At 43.5% G+C, this 27,772-nt stretch overlaps 1 protein-coding gene across 4 annotated transcripts in view; it reads left to right on the top strand.

Moving 5' to 3' along the window:
• Positions 1 to 27,772, top strand: part of WDR49 (WD repeat domain 49) — a 217,065-nt gene that overhangs the window by 138,458 nt on the left and 50,835 nt on the right. For all 4 annotated transcript variants that reach the window (XM_077488031.1, XM_077488034.1, XM_077488033.1 and 1 more), the window contains one exon: positions 4,643 to 4,741. In XM_077488031.1, the coding sequence (XP_077344157.1) occupies positions 4,643 to 4,741 (99 nt within the window). The remainder of the gene's footprint in view (positions 1 to 4,642; positions 4,742 to 27,772) is intronic.

Raw genomic sequence — 27,772 nt, forward strand, 5'->3', positions numbered from 1 at the left:
CAGCGCGGCAGGACAGGAAGAGGCATAGACTCCCACGGGAGTCTATGCCCAGAAGTAGGTGTAAATACCTGTCTTTGACAGGTATCTCCACCCCCTTCCCCCCTGAAAGGTGCCAATTGTGACACCGGAGGGGGGGAGGGTTCCGATCAGCGGAAGTTCCACTTTAGGGTGGAACCCTGCTTTAAACAAAGACTGATAGTATTTTAGATTACCCTTCCTTAAATGTGGAGGCTGCTCTCATTTTCTTTTTTTGCACTATCTGCCTTCATTTTAACCTGGTAATCCTGCCAATAACACACAGCCTATCCCTAGGGTGAAAACCATATTGAGCAACATTGTCACCCGAGGATAGGAAGTGTGCTAGGATTACATAATACAGTAATACTGGGCTACATAACACCTCCCTCTTTATTCCATAACAAGGGAGGAGATTTGTAGTGCACAAAGGTTGCAGAGAACAATGTTAACTGATAACAGTCCAGAGGCAGAAAGCACAAGAAGTTATCAGCTCACAAAATTTCTGGCTGGATGAATGGCAAATGTTTGCACTTGTCAAACAAATATAATAAATTATTCCATAGTATATTTAACAGACCAAAATGGAGCTAATGAGAAACATTTAGTTCACGCTATTGCGAATTGGATGTGGGTTTCTCCGCATTCAATTTGCATGTCAGGAGATTCTGACTGGCTCTCTATGGAGCCGGTTCACACATCTCTGGAGCAGCTTTGGTGCAAATTGCACAGGAGTCCTGTGCGTCTTTTGGTACGTTTCAGGTCAGAATTATGCCAAAAATCTGATCTGAATGGGGAAGCACCGGACCCCTGCTGTGAGCCACTCCGGTGTGAACCCAGCCTTTTTGTTAGAGTTTACATACACTTTATTACAGTTATTTTTATAAATGTTCCTACTTGAAATGTGCCTTCAAAAAAAAGTGTAAAAAAAATGGTGTTTCCAATTGCTACCGATTACACTGAAACTGATCTATGGACAACCTTGACATTTGTTTTTTTTGCACTATTTGGAGTGCATTTTGGAAGCGTTGACATAAGGCATGCATATATCTCTTGTCTTATACAAATATTTATTATAAAGGTGTAGATAAGCATAGTAGCAGGCTGCCTGGATTTGTATATAACAGCATGTACACAGACTGTACCTGCTTGTAATTTACACAGAGGAGATAGAACAGTGTGACCAATGTTTCAAACTCAATACTGATGATGTAGATTTAGACAATTATGCCTATTATTAGTATGTACTAAGTGTCTACACACTGAGGCATACAGCCTGATTACTACAGGGATCAATTGTCTATCTGAGCCTTGACTACACCATGACATGAGGGGGTCTTGGAGAAAGAGGCCCAGAGGATGCTGTTACAAAAACGGGGAACTGACAGACCAACCCATAATTAGTACATTTAAGACCCCGGGCAAGCTTATTTACTTATTTTTTTTGAGAAAAGGTTGGACCATCTGGCAGGATATTAATTCTATTTTGAACCCCATAGAAGATGCTTTGTGTCACTGGTTCAGAAAAATAAATCTCTCCTATGGGGACATATAGTAGATGTCAATAAAATGACTTATTTCAGTAAAGTGGGAGAGAGGGGTTTATTTTTTGTCCATCTTCCTCTTGGTGAGGTTTATCCCAACTATCTGTGTATAACCAGGATAGGAAGTCATGGGAAATCTCCCCAACACAGATACAAAGAGCAATAACACCTGGAAGAGGTTCTAACATGTCCACACATGTATGTTGGCATCCTACTAATGTGTCTGTGTATGGAAATTTTTAAGTTGCAGCTAATCACAATCACAACAAACTTATCCACAGATACCAGCTGTAAATGTATTTATCATGCAAAAGTTGAAGGCAAACCCATACATGATGTGTAGATCAATATAAGAGAATGTAGTTATACTATAAAAAATGTAATAACATATACTGTAAAATTTCCCATCATCATCCCAAACTCGGTGTTCATTACAGAGAAATTTCTATTATTATTTAATTGCCATATTTAGAATTTTCCACAAATCCACAATAACCATCCTGGTATAAAAAGCAGAAACATACAATGTATAGGGAAAAACACTAACTTAATAGGCAGGGACAATTAAGATATAGCATCTCCTGTGTACACTAGGTAAATTTAGTTGGGCTCCTGCTATAGACAGGGTTTATTTGTTATTTTAGCTGGTGGTGCTCCAAGGGCTGTGTCTCTGCTGCCTCCCCCTGGCTTCTTGAGCTTAGGAAAGTTCTGGGACTTAAGGCGGAGGAGCAGAAATTAGGTCTGAATATTTATGGAATCTCTTCTAATCCCTGGGTGAGGATGGCCCAGAAGGTGGAGATATAGCCCTAAAGTATTTTGGAGCCTAGCCATCTGGGAGCAAAGTCCGGGATCCAGATGCCTGGAGGGGACCCCTGTGCTGGGGGGCTCTACCTTCAGGGAAGGGGCCAGAGAAGAAGAGTGCTGAGAGAGGAAGCCTCAAACTTTTCAGTATCAGCTAGGCTTAGCTGAGTCACCCTGGGAGCCATTGGGACCTGTCCAGCAGAAAGTCACCATATGTGCTACAGGACTGAGTGAATGACCTCAAATGTTCCACACCCCAAAGCCTATAAAGGAAAAGCAGCCAGGTGCAATACCTATCTAGCTATCTGTAAGTGACAGCTCAACTACTTAACCTATTACAGCTGACCCTATACATTTGCTTAGGAATCCTAAGTTGAAGCCATGTACATTGGCATTTTGAATACAGAGTAACTGCAATCAATAGTGAGGTTGATCTTTGGCAGTCAGACTGTATAACTTGTCCCACTGGAATACAGCCTTGGGATCTTTACAATATCCTTAAGTTCTACCTTACCATAGTTCTGGGAATCCCATACCACCCTTCCCCCATCCAAGCTGATTCCCCTAATAAACTAATAACAAAACAAAGCCCTTGGACTGGTTTTCTGAAAATACATGTTGTCCAGCTGTGGATCCAAAGGGGGACTCAAAAATCAAGCAGCCAATAAGGGGGTAGCACTACAAAGGTTTAATTTTAGTTTTGTTTAACGAGTTGCTACAGGTTTACACCCATGAAGAGAATTTTATAGTTGAGGAAGACTTACAGTATGTAATAAAACAAAAAATAATAATAATACAAAATATGTGTATGTGTGTGTGTGTATATATGTACAATGCTGTGAAAAAGTATTTGCCCCTTTCCGATTTTTATTTTTTGCATATTTATTACAGTTAAATAACTCAGATCATCAAACAAATTTTATTATCACACAAAAATAACCAGAGTAAATACAAAATACAAAATGCATTTAAATGATGGTTTCATTTATTAAGGCAAAAAAGCTTTCCAAACCTGCTTGGCTTTATGTGAAAAAGTAATTGCCCCCTAAACCTTATAACTGGCTGTGCCACCCTTGGCGGCAACAACTGAATCAAGCGCGTGCGATAACTGGCAATGAGTCTTTCACATTCCTGTGGAGCAATTTTGGCCCACTCTTGTTTGCAGAATTGTTTGCCGCATTGGAGGGTTTTGCAGCATGAACGGCCTGTGTAAGGTCATCATACAGCATCTCAATTGGATTTAAGTCTGGGCTTTGAATAGGCCACTCCAAAACCTAAATTTTGCTTTTTTTGAACCATTTGGACTTGCTGTTGTCTTTCGGATAATTGTCCTGCTGCATATCCCAAGTACACCTGAGCTTGAGGTCACAAACTGATGGCCGGACATTCTCCCTTAGAATTTTCTGGTAGAGCTCAGAATTCATAGTTCCATCAATTATGGTAAGTCGCCCAGGTCCTGAGGCTGCAAAGCAGCCCTAGAACATTATGCTATGACCACCATGTCTGACTGTTGGTATGATGTTCTTTTTATGAAATGCTGTATTCGTTTTATGCCAGATGTAACAGGATGCACACCTTCAAAAAAGTAAAATTTTTGCCTCATCAGTCCACAGAATATTTTCCTCAAAGTCCTGGGGATAATCAAGATGTTTTTTGGTAAATGGGAGATGAGCCTTTGTGTTCTTTTTGGTCAGCAGTGGCTTTGGCCTTGGAACTCTCCCATAGATGCCATTTTAGCCCAGTCTCTTTCTTATTGTTGAATCATGAACACTGATCTTACCTGAGCCAAGTGAGGCCTGCAGTTCTTTAGATGTTGTTCTGGATTCTTGTAGTTTTTGTAGGCAGGCCACTCCTGGGAAGGTTCACCACTGTTCCAAGTTATCTCCATTTGTGAATGATGTCTCTCTTAGTGGCTCTTAAATTTTGTTTGATGATCAGAATTCTTTAAGTTTGAGAAATATGTAAAAAAATAAATAAATCAGGAATGAGGCAGATACTTTTTCACGGCACTGTGTGTGTATGTATATATATCTCTTTTTTTTTTCAGATTGCCTAATCTTTTCATAACTTGATTTTCTTCTGCTTATTTCTGGAAATGTATTTTGCATAACTTGAACACAGTGATGTGTAAATTACATGTTATACCTATTTCCTTAAAAATGTTGCAATTTAAATCACAAAATATTTTAGTCTAAGTACTGAGAATAAAAAAAATTGAAAATATCAAGTAGGATAGACCCAGATATTGGTACACCTTTCATTTTTGATTTGTTGACATGCAGGAAGTTATGATGGGGAAATTGTTGTCTGGAATAACAATACAGAAAATGCTTCAAGAAAACTTCATCCTGACCCTGGTAGAGCTTTGAGGTCAAAATCAGGTAAATATTCAATAAATATAAACAAATGTGTATATATATCATAATTGAAATAACATTCAAAAATGATTGAACGTCCCAGTATGTGTTTTTAAGGAGTATTTTTATAAAATGATGTATACATGATATCGTCCCCAAGGACTATAGATTTCTTTGAAAAAAATGACCATGTGAATAAAAACAAGATCATCCTTGGAGAGACTGTAGGTGTTGGTTTCAAACGGTCAGCAACAATTTTTATATTCCCAGCATCAAATAAACATACACGGTGCTTCCAGCATCAAAAAAAAAAAAAAAAGACTATGTAATGTTTCTGCAGGAATAAAACATCAAAATAAACCCTAGCCTGTCCAGCACCAACTACGCAATTCAAGTCCCTCTGTAATAGAAAATTGGACTTCATGTCAAAAGCTCTTTACACTTATAATACTGCCAACTCACAGTGTCTCTCTTTGCAGGTTTCTTCAATAAGTACTATGAGTACTGTGTAGGCAGTTGTTTTCTCTATAAAAGCCAACCACAGCAGTGGCATAATCAATAACACATAAATTGTGCGCTCTCCATAAATACATCTTCTATAACAGCAACAGCATAAAATATCTCTTAGGCCCCTTTCACACTGGCATTCTGATCAGGTCTGCCTCTCTGTTTTTTTGAGGCAGACCTGATTGAAAGGTTCATAGAGCCCTATGAACAGGCAGAAATAACTGTACTTGTATCAGTTTACACCCCCTTACCTACAGGTCCGACCATGTCTGGTAAAAAGAAAACGAAAAAGGACTGCACATCAGAGGTAGCCCGATGTAAAAGGGACAGAGGAGACAGTTTACACCCATCTGCCCCTGTGTGCCTGTGTCTGCTCTACATGCACAGACTGGGCAAGGCTGTGACATTCGTCCCACTCTGCTCTGATCAGCAGGAAATAATACGCATAAGTTAAAGTGCTTCCCAAAATAATATCCATTAGTCTTCAAACTATCAATAAGTACATAAAAAAACATAAATCTATAACTAATGCAACTTCACATTAGAGAAAATTGCTTTTATATACTTACCTGAATTTTCCTTTCCTGGATTATTCTCATGGAGGCATACTGTGGGTCAGGGGTGGCCAACCAGACGAAGACCAAGAGCCACATTTTTTACCGAGTTACCGCAAGGAGCCACATCATACGCATGGGCACACATGAACATCACCCCATCCCTTCCTCATACACACATACTTTCACACACACACTGCACACACTGTTTTAACACTACAAAGACCACAGGCCAGTCATTTTCATCAAGTCAGTAATCTTCCTTTGAAAGTACATCCATGTGACAGAAGACAGCAGCTCATCTAATTTCCAAAATACAAATTGTCTTACAAACAGTGAACTGGTCAGGATAACAATAAACAGTTAATGGGTCTTCTAGCCTGAACTAGCAGTAAATTCTTCCAAAAAACATCACAGAAAGCATGCAGTACACACAGAGCTCTGGATAAATAAGTGAAAAGAAGCTGAAATGGTTAACAGCCAGCCGTGTGTCACACTATCAACAGACAGAGAATGTGCTGAGCAGATCTTATCAGTGTTCAGGTGAAACAGTTATTAAAAAAAAAAAAAAAAGTACAGAGCAAGACAGAGGGAGGACAGATCAGTAACCTGCACACTTGTGGTCATACCTTTTTGTATCTCATCGGCTTCAGATACAGCGTGTTTCTCCTTCCTCTGCCCCCCTTCAGCCTCACTCCAGCGCCTATGTATTCAAATGTGGTGGGCTGGGGACACTACATGCTGATTGGCTGATGATGTGTGGGAGGAGCGGAGGAGTGCAGAGACTCGGGCTGCCTGTCACTAAACCAGCCCACTGAACCATCGGCCCAGTCCAAACGCAAAAGCCGAATGAACCAGCCCGAACGCAAGAGCCGCAGGAAACCGATCAAAGAGCTGCATGCGGCTCGAGAGCCGCTGGTTGGCCACCCCTGCTGTGGGTAAACTCTGCCTCTTGACTACCCAGGAGTATCTTCTAACTAAAAATAAAACCCCACCAGTGTTCCATATCAAGCGTGACAGGACACCGGGGAGGGAACTATGCTGCCATGAGGATAAACCAGGAAAGGAAAATTACAGTAAGTATATATAAAACCAGTTTTCCACATTCATGGTTCACCTCATTGCAGCATACTACAGGACCTCACTAACTAACATATTGGGTTGGAAAAAGAACAATACACCAAGGTGTTGATTTTCTAGAACTGGAGAGTGAAAAATCTAATGCAGCTCTGCATGGTAGCCAATCAGCTTCTAAATTCAAGTTGTACAACTACATTTTGACAATGGAAGCTGAATGGTTTCTCTGTAGAGCTGCACCAGATTTTGCACTCATCTGTTTTAGTAAATCACCCCCCAAACCAGTGGCAGCTGGTGCTCAAAATTTTTGGGGGGGCGCAAACAAACTGAAAAAATTTTGAATAAAATAACCCCATCAATTGCAGCCACTGTGCCATCACACGCAGCCATTGTGCCATCAAATGCAGCCCCTGTGCCATCAAATGCAGCCACTGTGCCATCAAACACAGCCACTGTGCCCATAAAAGCAGCCACTGTGGCTGTCCATAGCCTCCTCCCCCCGCATGTGGAGACTGAACCCATTTTGGTTCACGGTTCTACCGGGGTTGGAGACTGCAGAGGGAGTGGGTTCACTTTTTCCACACGAACCTGGGCTCTGCGCCTATCGGCTCGGTATGGGAGGCCTTTAAGCTTCATGCCAGAATGATTTTATCCACACGCATAAATAGGCATAAGGCCAGTTCCAAACTAGTGCTGCAACAAGCTGAAGAGAGACTGCATTCACTCGAACAGATATTCCTTGCAGATCCCTCGACAGCAAATGCCTCCCTCATTCGCTTGCAATCCAGGCTGACTAACCACTTACATTTTGAAAAGGCAAAGCAGGGCATATTTTTTAGCAGGCAACGTGTTTTTGAACATGGGGAGCGTGCGGGTACATTTCTAGCCTATATGGCCCACCTGGACCATAGCCCCCCAGTCGTGGTCCAGCTTCAGACAGCAGCTGGGACCGTGACCTTAGACCCCAACTTAGTGGCAGAGGAATTCAAACAATTATACTCAAATCTATACACAACCACAACACGCCATACACACGCCGAACTCTCCGAATTTCTTCCCCACATTGATTTCCTAACTTACTCAGGCTCAGAAATCCCTTTTAGAAGCACCCATCTCCTCGGAATGTATTGCTGAGGCGATAGCCCAACTCCCACCCTCCAAGGCACCAGGCTCTGATGGCCTTCCCTTGGAGTTCTACACACAATTCCAAGAGGTCCTCATCCCCAAGCTGCAAACACTGTATGCCCACATAGTTGACGCCGTGACCCTCCCATCTTCCATGGGAGATGCTCTCATCGTCCTCATCCCTAAACCTGGCAAAGATCCCCTCCACCCAGAATCCTACCACCCCATATCGCTCCTGCAGTTGGCTGTAAAAATTCTAGCCAAAGTCCTCGCTCTGCGACTCAACAAAGTTATACTCAGCCTGATCCACTCAGATCAGACCGGGTTTATGCCCAACAAAAACCCCTCATTTATCCTCCATGACAACACTGGGTCCAGGGTAGTGGTGAGCCTGGATGCTGCAAAGGCGTTCGGCTCCATGGAATGGAGTTACCCTAACTTTATCAAGTGGCTGCAACTCCTATACCAGGCCCCCACTGCCTGGATCCAGGTCAACGGTAGGATCTCCAGCTCTTTTCCACTGTCCAAAGGGATGCCCCATATCCTCCATGCTGTATGCCCTGGTGGTTGAACCGCTGGCTATTGCCATTAGGGAGCATCTACACATTAAAGGTCTCCGCGTGGGCCACCTGACTGAGACTCTAAGCCTCTACGCGGATGACATGCTACTGTATCTGGAGGACTCGGGCCCCTCCTTCGCAATGGCCTTGTGGTTGATAGAGCAGTTTGGGGAGTACTCTGGTCTAAAAATTAACTGGTCCAAATCCCAAGTCCTCCCGTTAGTCCTGGGTGCACCGCCCGCTGCCCAGGCAGCACTTCCACTTGTAAGAGTGAGCCAGATCAAGTACCTAGGTGTGCAATGTTCAAGAACACTAATAGACTATGTCAATACCAATATAGAGCCTCTATTTGCTCTACTCAAAGCCAAAACCCAAATATGGTCCCGACTCCCCCTTGGGGTTATGGGACGCGTAAATTTGGTCAATATGATCCTTTTCCCCAAGCTGCTCTATCTGTTCTGGCACACCCCCCTATGCATTCCTCCTAGAACCTTCAAGTCCATGGAAGCCATCCTCAACACGTTTGTATGGGGCACATCCCGCCACAAACTTTCATGGCGTACTCTGAAATGCCTTGTTCATCTGGGGGGCACTGCCCTTCCAGACCTTGCCTCTTACTATATCTCCTCACAGCTGTCGCATCTCTACTACCGCTGCACGACTTTGGTCTGCTCCCCTCGTGTCGACCCGGTCATCCACCCATTCCAAATCCTTCTATGTGGTACTCACGGACCCTCAGGTATTAAGAACACCATGCTGGTTCACCATTGCAAAATCTGGCAACAAGCCATGTTCATTACCAAGGCTCCCACATTCCATACGCACACGCCCCTGTGGGATAATTCCCAACTCCCTGAACTGCGCACAGTCCCGGACCAAACCCAGTGGATAGTCAAAGGAATCCTTTTCCTTTCCCAGGTTCTTGAAAATGGAACAATTAAATTGTTCCAAACTCTCAAGGATGAATTCAATCTCCCTAACCAAATGCTCTTTCGCTACCTCCAGCCCCTCCATGCCCACAACTCCCAATTTGGAGAGTCCCTCCTCAGACTCGAGTTGCTGCCTCTTGTGAACGTGCTCCGAGGCCAAGACCACAAAGGGATGATTTCCTTCTTTTATAATCACCTAATAACACCAGCGGCCACCTGGCAGGCATACTGACTCAAGTCCAAATGGGAGACGGACCTGGGGGCTGTGGAGTACGGGGACTGGGAAGACACACTGGCTGCCTCTAGGGTAGTCTCCCCCAAACTGTCAGATAGGTTCACAGACATATATGTTGCACAGATCTTATCTTACCCCCACTCATCTGTCTAAGTTTAAACCAGGCCATAGCCCGACATGCCCCAAGTGTGGTGACGTGCAGGGCACATTCTATCACCTGTTATGGCCGTGCTCAAGACTTCAGGATTACTGGTCCCAGGTGGTGAAGTTCCTGATCGCATGGGCTCCCCTCTATCTTTATGCCCCCATCAGTGCCTACTTGGCATCCTCTCTACCAGAAGAGGAGAAGTACTTTTATATATTTTTACAGGAGTCACTGTTTCTTGCTAGGATGCAGATTGCTCGCACCTGGATCAGGGCAACAACCCCCACCATACAGCAATGGAAGGGGGCGGTCAATGCCACTCTTCCTTACAAAAAAGTGCTGTACAAACACAGAGGCTGCCTGGCCATGTTCAATAAAATTTGGGACAGGTGGGTGGAAGACTCAGCCACCTGCACGGAACAGGACTAATCCTTGACTATATTGCTGCCCCTTAGTGCACCCTGGCTTATGGCCAACTCTTCCCTAGTACTATGGCCCACTGGCCAAGACACACAGCGAAAAAGGTTCTGCATGTATCCCTAGAGACGACTTAAGCGGGTCGCCCTCCCTCCCTCTGGCCCCCAGTTGGACTAGTTGTTTTATTTCCATGTATGAAATGTCAGATGTGTTATCCTTTAATTTGGTGCATGTTGTACCCAGCACTTGATTATGTATTCTTGTTTTATGCTCAATAAATTTTTTTTCTGATTAAAAAAAAAAACAGCCAGTGTGCCCATCAAACGCAGCCACTGTGCCCATCAAAAGCAGCCACTGTACCATCAATGTTAGCCACTGTGTCATCAAACACAGCCACCGTGCCATCAAACGCAGCTACTGTGCCAAACACTGCCACTGTGTCCATCAAATGCTGCCACTGTGTCCATCAAATGCTGCCACTGTGTCCATCAAATGCTGCCACTGTGCCATCAAATGCAGCCACTGTGCCATCAAACGCAGCTACTGTGCCAAACGCTACCACTGTGCCCATCATATGCTGCCAGTGTACCCAACTGCCCATCATATGCTGCCAGTGCGCCCATTAAACGCCGCCTGTGTGCCAAACTGCCCATGAAATGCTGCCAGTGTGCCCAATTGCCCATCATATGCTGCCAGTGTGCCCATGAAATGCTGCCAGTGTGCCCAACTGCCCATCATGTGCTGCCACTGTGTCTATCAAACACTGCCTATGTGCCCATTAAAAGCTGCCAGTATGCCCATTAAATGCTGCCAGTGTACCCCTCCCCGCCCACTCACCATCTGCCTGGCACTTACCCTGTGTCTGTGGGGCAGCGGGGTCTTTCATGCGTCTCCTACCTCCTGATAGGCGTTAAATAGCGGCGCCTGTTGTTTCAGCCAATCAGGTGGCAGGTAACAAACCAGAATGCCTGATTGGCAGAGAGGCGGTTCAGTGTTAGGAAAGTGAACAGTCATTCGTTTTCCTAAAACATCTGAGTGGACTGCGAACACCAAGCATGGCACTCGCAGTTCACCTATTTTGCAGCCTTACTTACCAGCTCCGCTCGGGGTAGGTAGGGTAGGGTGGAAGGTGTTTGGTGCAATGGAAAGCATCACAAAGCAAGTAAAAATCCTGCAAATGAAGCGCCTCGTTTGCAATCTCGTGATTGCATTGACGTGGCACCCAAACACAGTGTACTTAAAGGAAATTTTTTTTCTATTTTTATTTTTTTAAAGGGCCTTTTTTATTTTATTTATTTACTGCTGGGGGGGGTGGCGCCCGTGCACCCCCTATGGACGGGCCGCCACTACCCCAAACACTGGTGGGGAGTACATCCTCTATTTTATTATTATTTCATTAGAAGTTGGGGGGGTCAAAGGGGCGAAGTGGACCCGCAGTATGCTGCCATGAGGTGAGCCAGGAAAATATAAATAATCACATTTATATAGTGCAATTCTAAATTATTTACAAAATTATTACTAAATTATTGTGAGTCCATACACCATCAATGTTCATTTACTACATTGTAGGTGACAGGTGAGCAGGTTTGCACTCTTTGTGCTAATAATGTGCTTGTGCAGAAGAAAAGCAACATGTCAAAAGTCCCATATGCTGAGCTTTCAAAGTAAAAAAAAGGCAGAGTATGTATGGATATTGATCATTGGACACTTGTACAGAGGCAGCAGCCTGAAATATGTATGTGTGATGATCATGGCCACAGCTTGTTTATCTGCACCTATGCGCTGTGATATCTCCGGCATTGCATGCACTATGGCTTCTTTACTTTTATTGAAGTGTATTTTTACAAGCCCAAGCACAGACATATTGTATACATATGTTCATGTGTGCTCTGTCAACTCAAATAGAGAGAAATTGGCAATTAGTCTACTCTCTATAGTGGGGAGTCCATGCATGAGAGTTCAAATGCAGCAAGAGGTGTGTAAATGGTCACAGATGGGCTGACTCTGGATGGCTCATAACAAGCTAGAAGGGGCTCTGTAGACAGTGAAAAACAAAGAAGAGAGCAGCCAAATTTCCATATGGTAGCTAACACTGAGCTGTAAGTGCACTAAGGCCTGCCCAATAGGGAGGAAAGGGACCTAGGTAAAGGGGGTTGTGAGGGGGAAGAAGAGAACAGAACAGCGAGAGATGAGGAGGCGAGAGCAGGAGGTGTGGGCGGGATCCATCTTCAGTACAGAAGAGAATAAAGAGTAATGCCCTGTACACGGTCAGACTTTCCGACAGAAAATGTACGATCGGATCATGTTGTCAGAAAATCCAATCGTCTATGGGCTCAATTTGACTTTTTGCATCGGAATTTCCGACACACAAAGTTTGAGAGTTGGATCTCAAATTTTCTGACAACAAAATCTGATCACTTAAATTTAGATCGTGTGTAGACAAGTCAACGTACAAAGTGCCACGCATGCTCAGAATAAATTACGAGATGGAAGCACTCCTGTCTGGTAGAACCAGCGTTCTAGCACATTCGTCATGCTGCAATGTTGCAAATTGTTTAAAGCAGCACATTCTCTTTTTCTTTATAATGCTAGAAGAATGAAGTTGTTTTTCTGATCATATTCACACAGACTTCTCACAAACTTCTTTCTTTATTATTTTTCATGATTTTATAAATATAATATTTTTCTTTGTCAGATCTCCCAAATAATATATTTTGTTTTATGTTTTAATATTTTTAAGTATTTTGTGGGTGTTTTTTTATTCAAGATCTCCATTTTTTTGGGTTATCTCCATAATTTTTTTGTTGCTTTTGTGTGTTAAGTTTCCACAACACCATTATTATCTTGTATTTTGAAAGCTCAAGGAGGTTGGTTGGTGTTAATTTCACAATGTATTTAGGAAATGTACCTGCCTACCTGCTTTTTGAAGTAAAACACATAGGCAAGTAGTTCCGAAAAATAAATACACCTTTATTAGGGGTCATAAGAAAATAAAGAGGAAGGCAACGCTGGAGAAACTGCTGAAGTTGGCAAAGCCTTTATAACCCAGGGCACACATCAATTATTTAAAGGCAAAATTGGTTGCATGAGGAGTCCATATATAAGGGAGTACAATCTGGTCCAGAAGTTCAAGAGATCAGGAACAGCAACAGATGACATCTATGTCCCCAGGCTGTGGTCATATGACAGCCTGCATCTTTTGTCAGACCAGACTGAACCTAGGCCATCACACTCTTGTCTTCCTTAGACACTTTCTTCCAGGCTTCCTTCAAGGCCGTGGCTCTGCTGTTGTAGTTGTGGCAGGAGGTGGAGGAGGAGGAGGGCGATGGTCGACCTTCTGGCTGCCACTTTCCACAGCCTCCTCCCAGTAGCCAAGTACCACAACATAGCAACTTGCCTCTGCTCCAGAGTGATGGCTGGCCACATGCAGGTATCCTGCCTGCTGATATAAGGGGACAGCAAAGCCAACAGACGGTGAAAAATGGGGTCCGTCATCCTGAGATAATTCCTGAAATCATCAGGATTATTCTCCCGGGTCTCACAAAGCAAAGGCATGTGCGAGAATTGGTCACACTGGAAAAACCAATTCTTCGTCCATGAACTCCTCCTCACCCTGTTCATGGACTGGGCTTGTGTCAAAGCTAGAAGCCCAACATCAAGCCCCTGTACAGCACAAACTCTATGATGAGTATGTCCACGCAACATGGCTTCAAAATGGTCGGCTGGTCAGAACGGACTAACAGAAAGCACTGAAAAACAGCAAGGCCTGAAAGAACAAACTGAAAATCAACAAGAACGCACAGAATATCAAATACGGTACTACAAATAGCACGCACTGACAAACAAATGCAAACTGACTACACGCACTGAAAATATGAACCCACAAGCACAAACTGAAGAGCGGTAACAATCTGAAGCACAAGTCTGAAAAGAATGAATCGTCTCTAACCAAACTTCTACTAACACACGATAAACACGAGATCAGCAGAAGGAGCCCAAAGGGTGGCGCGTGGTGCTGAACTTCCCTTTTATAGTCCTGTTGTACGCGTTGTACGTCACCGCATTCTTGACGATCTGAAATTCCGACAACTTTGTGCGACCATGTGTATGCAAGACAAGTTTGAGCTAAAATGTACATGGCGTTAGAGTAGTAGGAGATGGGAACCACCATTGAAAATAAAAAAATAAAAAATATAACAGGCCCCTAGGTGGCAGCAAAAAAACATTGACTAAATAACTTGACATTTCTAAAATGTAGAACTGTCCTGGGGGGGGGTCATGGTAAGCACACAGAGTGCCCCCCGGTCCCGGGAATCCAATGGGGGTATAGCAAACGAATGCTAAACTGAAAATAACAATCATCGCATATTACACATAGCTTAATAGGAGCTATAAAGCACAGATGTACATGATAAAACAAGTAAACCTCCACACTGTTGTTGGGTATGCTCAGGGGAAGCTGGGGGATTCTGTGGGATGTAAGATGGAGTTAGTGGCAAGAGGGGGATAACCTATATTGTCAGAATCAATTATGCCGACTACAGTTTGGAGGAAGACCCGTGTACAAATCCGGATATATATTCAAAAACAGGTAAAAACAGTGCAAAACAGAAGCAAAAAGGATAGAAAAAAATAATTTGAAAAAGGTAACATAGTTAGTGCGGGAGACATTCAGGTAGTCCTGGATGTGTGCCCTAGCGGGTCATAGATGGTGGGTGTTTGCCCAGGGCTGTGGGGAGTCAGTCAACTGGCGACATCTGAGAGGCAGATCTGGGGCGCTTTTTCTTGCTGAACTTCTGCCACTGTGGGATGAATGAGAGACCCGGGGTGGTGGGGGTGAGGGGCCAGTCCGCTAACGAGACCTGGGACAGTTGGCAAGTCGCCCAAAGTGTGGAAGAGGGCCGTCTTGCCTTCATAATGGACCCACAGTTGGAATGAAAACCTCCATTGATAGCATACATTCAGATGCTGTAGTATATATTCCACAGCAAACTAAACTCATTAGTAAATTTACTGTATGTATACTGGAGCCTGTGCTGAGACTGCATACATAGTAAATGCTGTAAAGGATACAATTTGCTAATCTATGCACAATCAATGTGACAATATACATTCATAAGCTTTATTAATCAGGTCAACACTTTCACTGCAGGTAGATTCAGAAGATATCTTTTTCATTTGAGTTGCATTAACTTGTGACATTCAGCCTGTGCATACAGGGCTTAAAGGGGTTGTAAAATCTCAAGGTTTTTCACCTTAATGCATTCTATGCATTAAGGTGAAAAGCTTTCTGTGCTGCAGCTGCCAAAAGAGCCCCCCCTTTTCCTCAGCTGAACCCATCTCTGTCTTGATAGCAATCAAATTCAGTCACACAAGAGCAGAGGGTGGGCCTGAGACCTGCTGTCTGTGTCAATGGACGCAGCAACGGGACTCGTGAACACGTCCGAACGGGTGCTCCCATGGAAAGCGTAAGTTTTGATGTGTTTTTATTTTAACACTGTATATAGCTGGTTGCTAAGCATGGGTCCGGGAAGCCGGCTGCCATGTCCTTAACAACTGATGAGTCATCAGCTGAATGTAAAAAAAAAATTGCCAGCAAAAACACTAGGCCCTTCTGGTCTAGTATGGATTCAGAGAGGACCCCCCCACGCCCAAAAAAAATTCTAATGGCATGGCCCCCCCCAAAATCCATACCAGACCCTTATCCTAGCATGCTGTCTGGCAGGTCAGGAAAGGGAGGGAAGGAGCAAGCACCCCCGAACCAAACCAGGCCACGTGCCCTCAACATGGCAGGGTGGGTGCTTTGGGGGGACTCTGCCCCCCAAAGCATCTTGCCCCCATGTTGATGGGGACAGGGGCCTCTTCCCGACATCCCCGGCCGGTGGTTGTCAGGGTCTGCGGGCAGGGGGCTTATCGGAATCTGAAAGCCCACTTTAAGAAGGGGGCCCCCAGATCCCCCCCTATGTGGATGAGTATTGGGTACATCATACCCCTACCCATTCACCTCAAAATGAAGTGAAATATAAAAAAAAACAACAACAAAACAGTTTAGACAAGTCCTTAATTAATAAAATAGCTCTGAGCTGTCTTCTCCTGGTGCCGCCTTTTCCCGCTGCTGTCTTCTCCCATCGCTGTCTCTCCCACCACCATCTCTACAGGTGCTGTCTTTCTCCGAGCTGTATTCTTCCTCGCCACCAAATACCCGCTAAAAAAAATTAAGGACGCTGCATCTGGTTTCTCGGCCCCCCTCCTTAGCAACCAGCTATATACAGTGTGTTTACAGTGCATTTAAAGAGCAAAATGCATGAAAACTGCATGCAAAAAAACATACTATAAATGCAGGTTTAAAAATGCTCAATTCACTGCAAAATGTGCTGAAAACGCTTCAAGTGCAGCTGCATAGATGTGAACCTAGACTAAATTGTGAGTTGCAACCAGAACAGGAATAGATGAGACATGAGGACACTTGTTCCATTGACAACTGTCTAATAAGGTATTTCCCTCACATTGGAAACATAGGTGTTTACAGGACAGGAAGAACATGGGAAACTCCCTAATGAGACACAGATGTCCAAAATGGAAAAAAGAAAAAAAAAAGTTCTCTTCATTTATACTCTAATGTTTCAGAACATATTTTTAATTGATTGGCTCCATAATGTACCAACAATATTATTAGACTGTTCAAATTGGTATATCTGTCCCTCTAAATTGCTGGCCTGGTGAACTAATTTAAATAATATGGTAAATGTCTGCACAGGGGACCAAACAGAAAATCTATGTATAGCCTGCTGCAACCATTAAAGAAGGTGAAGTACCATACAATCTTAAACCAATCCACAAAAACATACATGTTTTCACACAAGAATCGCACAACTTTCAGCCAGGATTTACACCTTTTTCAAACTGAATCCAATTAGAAAACTGTGTGCAAACATTTATAAAGAGATCCTATAGATAGAATGCTATCAGTGAAAAATGCCAAAGTTGACAGATTCACAATCTGGGATAGCTAAGGCTGATGCATTGACACATCCTGCAAGAATATTAAACACCTGGACTAATTAATCAATAGTGTGAAAAATAACTGTCTCTGCTATCTAAGATGAATCTGTCATAATGAAATATGCACTGCAAATGTAAGTAGATTGAATCCTCTGGGGCAATACAGGCAGTCCACGGTGCAGACACATTGGCAAATAGGGATTTCTAGTTCATTTTAGACACTCAGTCTGTAAAATCCATGCATGTTCATTTTTCTTTTTGTACAACTCTGTGTTAATACAGAAATCCCAAGTTTTAATACATGGTGATATACACTCACCGATCACTTTATGAGGTGCGCTTGTTCAATTTCTTGGTAACACTAGTTGCTAATCAGCCAATCACATGGCAGCAACTCAATGCATTTAGACATCTAAACTGTGAAGATGACTTGCTGAAGTTCAAACCAAGCATCAGAATGGGGAAGAAGGGGATTTAAGTGACTTGGTTGTTGGTGCCAGATGGGCTGGTCTGAGTATTTCAAAAACTGCTGATCTTCTGGAATTCTCACACACAACCATCTCTAGAGTTTATAGGAGGAAGGTCAAAAAAAGAGAAAATATCCAGTGAGCCGCAGTTGTGTGGAGGAAAATGCCTTGTTGATGTCAGCGGTCAGAGGAAAATGAGCAGACTGGTTTGAGATGACAGAAGTAACAGTAACTTTAATAACCACTCGTTATAACCAATGTATGCAGAACACCACCTTTGAACGCACAACACATCGAACCTTGAAGCAGATGGCCTACAGCAGCAGAAGACCACACCGGGTGACTCTCTTGTCAGCTAAGAACAGGAGACTGAGGCTACAATTCGCACAGGCTCACCAAAACTGTACAATAGAAGATTGGAAAAATGTTGCCTGGTCTGATGAATCTCAATTTCAGCTGCGACATTCAGCTGGTAGAGTCAGAATTTGGCGTAAACAACATGAAAGCATGGATCCATCCTGCCTTGTATCAACAATTCAGGTTGGTGGTGGTGGTATAATGGTGTGGGGGATATTTTCTTGACACACTTTGGGCCCATTAGTACCAATTGAGCATTGTTTAAGTGCAACGGCCTACCTGAGTATTGTTGCTGACCATGTCCATTCTTTTATGACTACAGTATACCCATATTCTGTTTGCTACTTGCAGCAGGATAATGCACCATCTCACAAAGTTCCAATCATCTCAAACTGGTTTCTTGAACATGACAATGAGTTCACTGTACTCCAATGGCCTCCACAGTCATCAGATCTCAGTTCAATAGAGCACCTTTGGGTTGTGGTGAGATGGGAGATTCACATCATGGATAAGCAGCCGTCAAATCTGCAGCAACTGCATGATGCTATCATGTCAATATGGACCAAAATCTCTGAGGAATGTTTCCAACACCTTGTTGAATTTATGGCACAAATAATTAAGGCAGTTCTGAAGGCAAAAGGGGGTCCAACTCGGTACTAACAAAGTGTACCTAATAAAATGGCTGATGATGAGTGTATATGGCTATATATGTGTGTCGCTATCCATTTTACATGGTAGCCCAATGCACATAAACAGTGAGAGAGAGCACATCTGCGCTAAACCACAGCACAACGATCTGAATGTTCTGTGCATTCTGAAAACATTACAATACATGTATGAGTGCGAATGGGCCATTTTAGTGTACTGCATTACCTACAATACCCCATTTTGCACCAGGCATCATTGCACTCCACCCCTCTTTAAAATGTATAAAAGTCAACTTTTCTTTGTTTGTTTGACCTTTTTTTAATCTATTTATTCCACCCTAGCCACATTCTTGCCTCCTGGTATACGCACATCACAAATCCCAGGAAGCTGTAGAAATGGGGACACATAACCACCAGTGGGTAGAACTGGAATAGGCAGCTGGCCTTTCAGACCCATCAGAGAAGGAGATGGTGGTGCAGGACCCCTTAGAGAGTAAAAAGAAAAAAGCAGGTCAGGAGTGAAGTTTCTCTTTAAGTGTCTGAATATCTTTGAATGAGCATGTGTGTAACATACATTTACTGTGGTTATACATTGTATAAATGAAACTCACAATTCAAGTCAAAGGTGGATTATGTTATTCTGATTTCAGTCAGGCAGCTGAGCTACTCCCTGGTACGTAGTCTGCTTCCTACTTGCACAACTTAATTGAATAAAGGAGCTGATCAAGTACATTATAATTAATATAACAGTACTTCAACCTTAATTATAATGATGCCATAGAAAAAAATCATTTGCATAGTTCTTCCATATGCAATGTATAGGTTTCTAGAATTAAGTTGATGTAATTAACAATCTCAGAGGCACAGATTATAATGGATGAGATACTTGTATTTTGCTAAAGAATGAAAGATGTAACAACTTTATGACACCAAAACTCATTATGTTATTAAGAAAATAAAATACCTGCTTAAATAATTGACTTCTACCAAGTACATTTTATTAGGTTAACTATAATTTAATATGTTCACTGCCTCAGTTCTCTGCAATTACATCCAGCAGATTGTGTCTATGGAAATATATTTCCTTGCTGTTCCAAGGCATTGTGGGTAATTGCTTGCATACAAACACAGCAGTGAATGATCACCTTACAGAGTCACCTTATGCACAGCTCTTCCATTACCATTGATTTTAACAGCACTGGGTTGAAATAACCATTCAGATACCAACTACGAATAAATTCTTATCGCTAGGGAATTCTAAGAATGTGCCTGCGAGTCATAACATTCTGTTATGCTGGATCCCCAGCTTCTATCTTAGATGGTCCATTTACGTCTGTGATGAATAAAGTAAATCTATGAGGGCATTAATATGGGAGAGGCCATTGCTGACTCATTCTTAAAGGTTCAGGCTCTGAGGTTATCATCCTGATCCTGGTAGAGAAGAGTAACTATTCTGCAATCTGCTGATATTATATTATACTGTAATTGTGTCCATTGGAACCCTTAAAAGTCTGTTTTCATATCCTGTAGCCTCCCCCCACCCTTACACCATTTCATAGAGCAGGCTTCTCTTCTACCTTCTGGTCAGTGGGTGAATAAGGCAATCAGCAATTTTTCAATATGATATTGCGCCACAGGGCATGACTATATGGGTTAAAAAAGGACTGGAAATTTCCAAAAAGATATTCTTCAAGGAGGGTATATCGGATATAACAACATTTTTATTGATAGCTCTCACACCACAGATAAATAGTACAAAAATTCTATTTAATTAACTACTCCAATACAAACAATTCAAATTAAGACAAGTATTTGAAATGTTTCTCAAGGTTTGAAAAAATATCGACTCTTTGTAGATATCTGATATACTAGGTTTTAGGACCTGCATTTGTTCTGGTATTAAGTTCATGTATAGCATGGGTTGGTGCAAATTGAAGTATGACTAGATAAAAATATTGTCATCCCCAGATGTTTTGGGCTGTAGATATATATATATATATATATATATATATATATATATATATATATATATATGATCTTTATATGAAATGTGCTGATTTGTCAGCGGGAGACCGTCCCTGATTAGTACTTGGTTTGTGGAATGTATGAATGAATGTCTATCTGGGTGTCTGTGATTCCTGTGATTCCAAATTGATTAATGGGCAGCACAGATATACAAGGATACATTTGGACTCACTGAGCATGCTCTGAGGAAGCTTGGTTACAAGCGAAACATGTAAGCATTTAGAGACATCACTACGTTTGTGTGTTTACTCTTACAGCGCTGTATTCCCTTCATCCTATGGCTCCACCAAGCGCTATACCCTTTCCATCCTGAGACTCTGTTAAGGTCTGTGCCCTGGTGACTATTGTAAGACTTTCGTTTCTATATATGCAATGTTACTATGTGACTGAAATTGCTGGCAACGATCCAAGCTCTGTGAATATAGAACCCTGATGTGTTTGAACAAATCGCAAGTTGATGCTTATGTGGCAATCTACATGTGATGAGGCTGTCTGTATGAGAAACAAAAGTATCAAAGAAATAAAAGAACATGTGACAAGACGTCAAACGGTGAGCTGTGTTTGATAATAATGGAAAGACTGCCTATTTAAAGCCATAGCTGTTTTTTTCCTTGTCTAAAGTGCCTGACTGATACACCTGGCTTTGAAGATAAGCCTCTATGAAGTTCTACCAGGGGTCCTTTCATATACTTCGATTAGATACTTCTTTACACAGTCACTTTCATTCATAAGGGAAAACTAACAGGATATCTGTAGCAATAAAGTTGTCAAGTTAGTGGAGTCAATGAACACATCAATGCCATTTTAAATAAGACTATTTAAAGAAGAAAAAAATTATTTTCATTATATTTTTCAAATTTTTTAATACCATGCATGGTCCAAAATTTCCAATAGAGTGATGTGTGTGTGTGGATTGAATGGATGGTGCGGATGAGTACATATGTTAGACACCGGTGTCTCATTAAGACCTTGTCTTAATTTTAATTGTTTGTATTGGAGCAGTTAATTAAATTGAATTTTTGTACTATTTATCTGTGGTGTGAGAGCTATCAATAAAAATTTTGTTATATCCAGTATATCCTCCTTGAAGAATATCTTTTTGGAAATTTCCTGTCCTTTTTTAATATATGCTTTTTGTTCAGAGGGTTATAACCCTGGGGGGGTGTTTACTGTTTTTGACACCAATTACCCCTGGCTGACGGTGTGTACAGATCGTTTAATAGGGTGACTAAATAGGTTAATCCCCTTAACCCTATCGATCTGAACAAGATTAGGATTAGTCAAGGTGTTCTTGCCTTTTTTTTTTTATCCATAACTATATGGCTGCCTTAAGGCCATGCACCCTAGTGTCATTGTGATGCATGGCACCCATGAGAGTATGAACTCTGGTTTCAGTATCATGCAGGGTACCTAATAAATCATGCACCTTGGTGCCATTATCATTTAGGGCACTGATGAAACATTAAACACTGCTGTCATTAGGATGCAAAGCACCCATGAGGTCCCTGATGTCGTTATGGTTGCAAGAGACCCAGAAGGCCATGCACTCGGGTGTCATTATGATGCAGTGGCCCTTAAGACCTTGCACCCTGGTGTTATTATAATTCTGAGCCCTCATCAGGCTATACACCATGGTGGTAATAGGACACAGGTCACCCAGAAGGCCATGCACTCTGGTTTCATGGTGTCAATATAGTTTAGGTAATCTATGAGGCAGTGCATAATGGTGGTATTATGATGCAAGGCATCCAAAAGTCCTTGCACTCTGGTGTCATTATAATTAACAGCACTAGGGATGAGCCGAACACCCCCCGGTTCGGTTCGCACCAGAACTTGCGAACGGCCCCCACGTTCGTTACGAAGGTTAGAACCCCATTGAAGTCTATGGGACTCGAACGTTCGAAATGGAAAGTGCTAATTTTAACGGCTAATATGCAAGATACTGTCCTAAAAAGGGTTTGGGGACCTGCCTCCTGCCTCAGGGGACATGGGTCAATGCAAAAAAAAGTTTTAAAAACGGCCGTTTTGGCGGGAGCACTGATTTTAATGATGATTAAAGTGAAAAAAAAAGTGAAATATTCCTTTAAATATGGTGCCTGGGGGGTGTCTGTAGTATGCCTGTGAATTGCCATGTGTTTCCCGTGTTTAGAACAGTCCCTGCACCAAATGACATTAAACGGAAATAACACCATTTAAAACTGCTTGCGGTTTTAATGTTATATCTGGTTCCTGCAATATGGTTGAAAATCATTGAGAAAAATGGCATGGGTAGCCCTCCCTGCCCATTACCAGCCCCTTTAGGTCTTGTACGCATATTAAGGGGAACCCCGTACCCATATTAAAAAAAGGAAATGCGTGTGGCCCCCAGGCCCTATATACTCAGAACAGCAGTATACAGGCGGTGCAAACAAGACAGGGACTGTGTAGGTTTGTTGTGTTAAGTTGAATCTGTTTGTAATTTTCAACTGGTACATTTTTAAAGTGTAGCTCCAGTCAAAAAAACTATTTTTAAGCTTTTTGGAAAACATAGGGAAGGGTTATCACCCCTGTATAATTTGTTTTGTCGTCCGTCTTTTTTCATCTCACTTGCTGCTGTCTCCTTGCGTTTGCAAGTAGGAGATGTTTGTAAGTTGGATGTTTGAAAGTAGGGGCCTGCCCTATATTATAGCGGTATGTACTGGGTACAGAGCACGCAGACAGCATGCACTATCTCCTAACACTACTGACTGCAAGCTCTATTTTTAACCACTTGACCACTGGGCACTTAAACACCCTTAATAACCAGACCAATTTTCAGCTTTTGGTGCTCTCACATTTTGAATGACAATTACTCAGTCATGCAACACTGGACCTATATGAAATGTTTGTCCTTTTTTTCACACAAATAGAGCTTTCTTTTGGTGGTATTTAATCACCTCTCAGTTTTTTATTTTTTGTGCTATAAAAGAAAAAAGACCGGAAATTCTGCGAAAAAATGAATTTTTCTTTGTTTCTGTTATAAAATTTAGCAGATTAGTAATTTTTTCTTCATAATTTTTTTTTACTGGTTACATGTTTTGAGTTGCAGAGGAGGTCTAGGACTAGAATTATTGCTCTCGCTCTAACGTTCTCGGCGATACCTCACATGTGTGGTTTGAACACCGTTTTCATATGTAGGCGGGGCTTACGCATGCGTTCGCTTCTGCATGCGAGCACATGGGGACATGGGCGCTTTAAATTTTTTTTTTTTTTTATTGTTCATTTTACTTTATTTATTTTAGTTTTACATTTTTTTCCCCAAAAATATATTTTTGATCACTTTTATTCCTATTACAAGGAATGTAAACATCCCTTGTAATAGGAATATGGGGTGACAGGTCCTCTTTACAGTGAAATCTGGGGGTCAATATGACCCCACATCTCACCTCTAGGCTGGGAAGCCTGAAATAAAAAATAAAAAAAAGATTCAGGCTTTGATCGTACTGGCGAGTTGATAGAAGCACCAGAGGGCGGTGAGGGGTGGGGGGCGTCTATGGCTGGGTATTTCAGGGTATCACCGAGTATGGCTGGGTATCTCCGAGTATGGCTGGGTATGGCAATTTATGGCAGGGTATTGCAGAGTATTGGCGGGGTACTACAGAGTAATAGCAGGGTACTGCAGAGTATTGGGGAGTACTACAGAGTAATGGCAGGGTACTGCAGAGTAATGGGGGTTACTGCAGAGTAATGGGGGGTACTGCAGAGTAAAGGCAGGGTACTGCAGAGTAATGGCAGGGTACTGCAGAGTAATGGCAGGGTACTGCACTGCAGTGTAATGGCGGGGTACTGCACTGCAGAGTAATGGCGGGGTACTGCAGAGTAATGGCGGGTACTGCAGAGTATTGGGGGGGTACTGCAGAGTAATGGCAGGGTACTGCAGAGTAATGGCAGGGTACTGCACTGCAGAATAATGGCGGGGTACTGCAGAGTAATGGCGGGTACTGCAGAGTATTGGGGGGTACTGCAGAGTAATGGCAGGGTACTGCAGAGTAATGGCAGGGTACTGCACTGCAGAGTAATGGCAGGGTACTGCACTGCAGAGTAATGGCAGGGTACTGCACTGCAGAGTAATGGCGGGGTACTGCAGAGTATTGGGGGGTACTGCAGAGTAATGGCAGGGTACTGCAGAGTAATGGGGGTTACTGCAGAGTAATGGGGGGTACTGCAGAGTAATGGCAGGGTACTGCAGAGTAATGGCAGGGTACTGCAGAGTAATGGGGGGTACTGCAGAGTAATGGCAGGGTACTGCAGAGTATGCACTGGTATTGCAGAGTATTGGCAGGGAATTGAGGGGTTAAATTCGGTGAGCAGCGATGTGGGCACTGCAGATGCAGCCCACATCGCTGCTGACACCGATCTCTTTCCCCTCCGCTGTACCGATCGGTACAGAGAGGGGAGGGGGGAACCGGCGTAATAACATGACGCCGGTTTGTTTACAAGTGATCACTCCGTCATTTGACGGAGCGATCACGTGGTAAACAGCCGCGACGAGCGGCCGTTTACCGTGATCCGTGATGCGCCAGGTCCTGTGGACCCGGCGGTCACGGATGCTCTCAAGTGCGCGCCCCAGGGGGCGCGCGAGAGCAGAATTCTGGGAGGCCGTTAATTAACGGCCTCTCAGAGTTAAACAACCGCCCTGAAGCCGTTAATCGGCAATGGGCGGTTGTTAAGTGGTTAAAGATAAATCACTAGCTAGCTATATAGGTGAGGTGAATATAGTGTAGTGATGTATACTGCGGTCAGGGCACAGACAATAACCACTACACAAGAGCAAGATAGGAAATCAGCCAAAAACGATTGGTGTGTAACTGTGTTGAAGGTACACAGAACACCCACTGCTTCAGATGCCAACACACTACACGAGGCCGCCTCAAAGGCGGCCTTATATAGTGTGGGGCGTGCACTACACAGCCTGAGCTATGATTGGCCACAGGCAGGATGCCTGTGGCCAATCATGGCTCTCCTCGCTGCTGGCGCTGCGATTGGCCAAGCATGCGGGGTCACAGTGCATGCTTGGCCAATCATGAGCCAGCAATGCACTGCGCCATCGCAGTGCATTGTGGGCCGTGCGCGCCATACGAATTTTGACGCGAACGGACCAAGAGTTCGGATTTCGCCGAACGGACAAACAGCCAAATACGTTCGACTCGAACACGAAGCTCATCCCTAAACAGCACTAATGAGACTATACACCCTGGTGCTATTAAGATGCAGGGCACCCAGAAGGTCATGCACCCTGGTATTATTATGATGAAGGGCACCTATTGAACCATACACTATGGGGTATTATGATGCAGTGAATCCAGAAGGTCATGCACCCAGGTGCTATTATAAGGCAGGAGACTCATTAGACCATGCACCATGGTGGTATTACAGTATGATGCAGGGCATCCAAAAGGTCATGCACCCTGGTGTTATTATGATGCAGGGCACCTATTGAACCATTCACTATGGGGTATATGATGCAGAGAGCCCAGAACGTCATGCACCCAGGTGCTATTATAAGGCAGGTGTCACGTACCTTTAAGGCATAGCCCGGAGTGCAGGGAGTGGCTACTCGTAGACCTCTGACTCAAGAGACCCTGGTAGTGATGACAGGGGCTCAGGAGCACAGAGGGGCACAAGTGCCTGACTGGATGGTAGGTGTAAGCAGCAGCAGACCGTTGATGGTGGAGGTGTATTGTAGTCCAGTATCGGAATGCAGGCAAAGGTGAGGTAGGGTTCAGCAGATAGCAGAAGGATTCCTGTAGTCCAGTAACGGGATGCAAGTGATTGCAGGGAACAGCGAACAACGGAGGGGTACTGTAGTCCGACAGCGGATGCAGGTGCAAACGGAATACTGCGGAAGTGGGAAGAGTCTAGTAGTCTGCAGCAAGAGGTAGAAGGCTACAAACGCAGAGGGAGTAGCAGCTGGGTATGGTGGAAGACTGGGAGGTGTCCTGTAGTACAACAGCGGTGAACAAGCAACTTACAGTTGACGGATGGTGTAACAGTCCAGGTCAGGCACAGGCGGGCAGATCAGGTACAGAAACGGAATCCAGAAGAGTAGTTGGGTACAAAGCCAAAGTCGGGGGGTTGGCAGCAAACAGAAGAGTCGGGAACAAGCCGGGTTCAATACGGATCAGGATACGGATACAGGTTCAGGTTCAGATGCAGGTTACCAGGAAGCACGGGAACGCTGTTGATCAGGCAGCAAGGCAGTGAAGCATGGATCCAGTTTAAATAGCGCTATTGGCGCCAATTTGCGTCAAACGGCCGCGCGCGCACCCGCTGATCGCGGTAACGCTCCCGAAATTGCGCAAAAGATCTTCTGCGACTTACGCCGCTCGGACGTCCGTGAGGAGGATCTTCCTGACAGCAGGGCACCCATTAAACCATGCATCATGGTGGTATTATAATGCAGGGCCCTCAGAAGGCCCTGAATCCTGGTGTTATTATGATGTAGTGCACCCACAAGGCCAAGCAATGTCCAATAATTTTAAAGTAGGCAATTACTTTTCCCTAATGGCCAGACATTAGTGAGGGTGGGCAGGAGATCTCTACTCTGGAAAGGAGCACCATTTAAATTTAGCAACTGCTGCCTGGGACACCTGAATTAGTATATATTTATTAACTCACTTTTGGGCCTTTGATGCATTCCCCTTCCCTTTTTTATTTTGTCCATTGATTGACTCAGCCAGTCAGTCAGGCTCTCTGCTCCTATTTTCCAGGCAATCAGGGTGTAGTGCTAGCCACTTTCCACTATAGTCAGTGTTCACGATTACAGGTATCAGCTGATATTTTATAAAGCTGAGTAGGATACATTGTTTTTGCAAGAAGTTCAGAACAGGAAGGCTCATACAGAGAGCCATGGTGCTAGGTAGTAACTCTTGGACATACCCATGTCTGCTCTTCACCACATAGCAGTGTATGTATGATCCCACATGATCCTTCCTATTTTGGACTTCTGCACTCTGTCAGCTGACATATTGAAAAAGCCTGAATCTCATT

This window comes from Lithobates pipiens, unplaced genomic scaffold (genome assembly GCF_037356315.1).
Source record: "Lithobates pipiens isolate NorthernLeopardFrog02 unplaced genomic scaffold, aLitPip1_a1.2 Scaffold_18, whole genome shotgun sequence".
Lineage (NCBI taxonomy): Eukaryota > Metazoa > Chordata > Amphibia > Anura > Ranidae > Lithobates > Lithobates pipiens.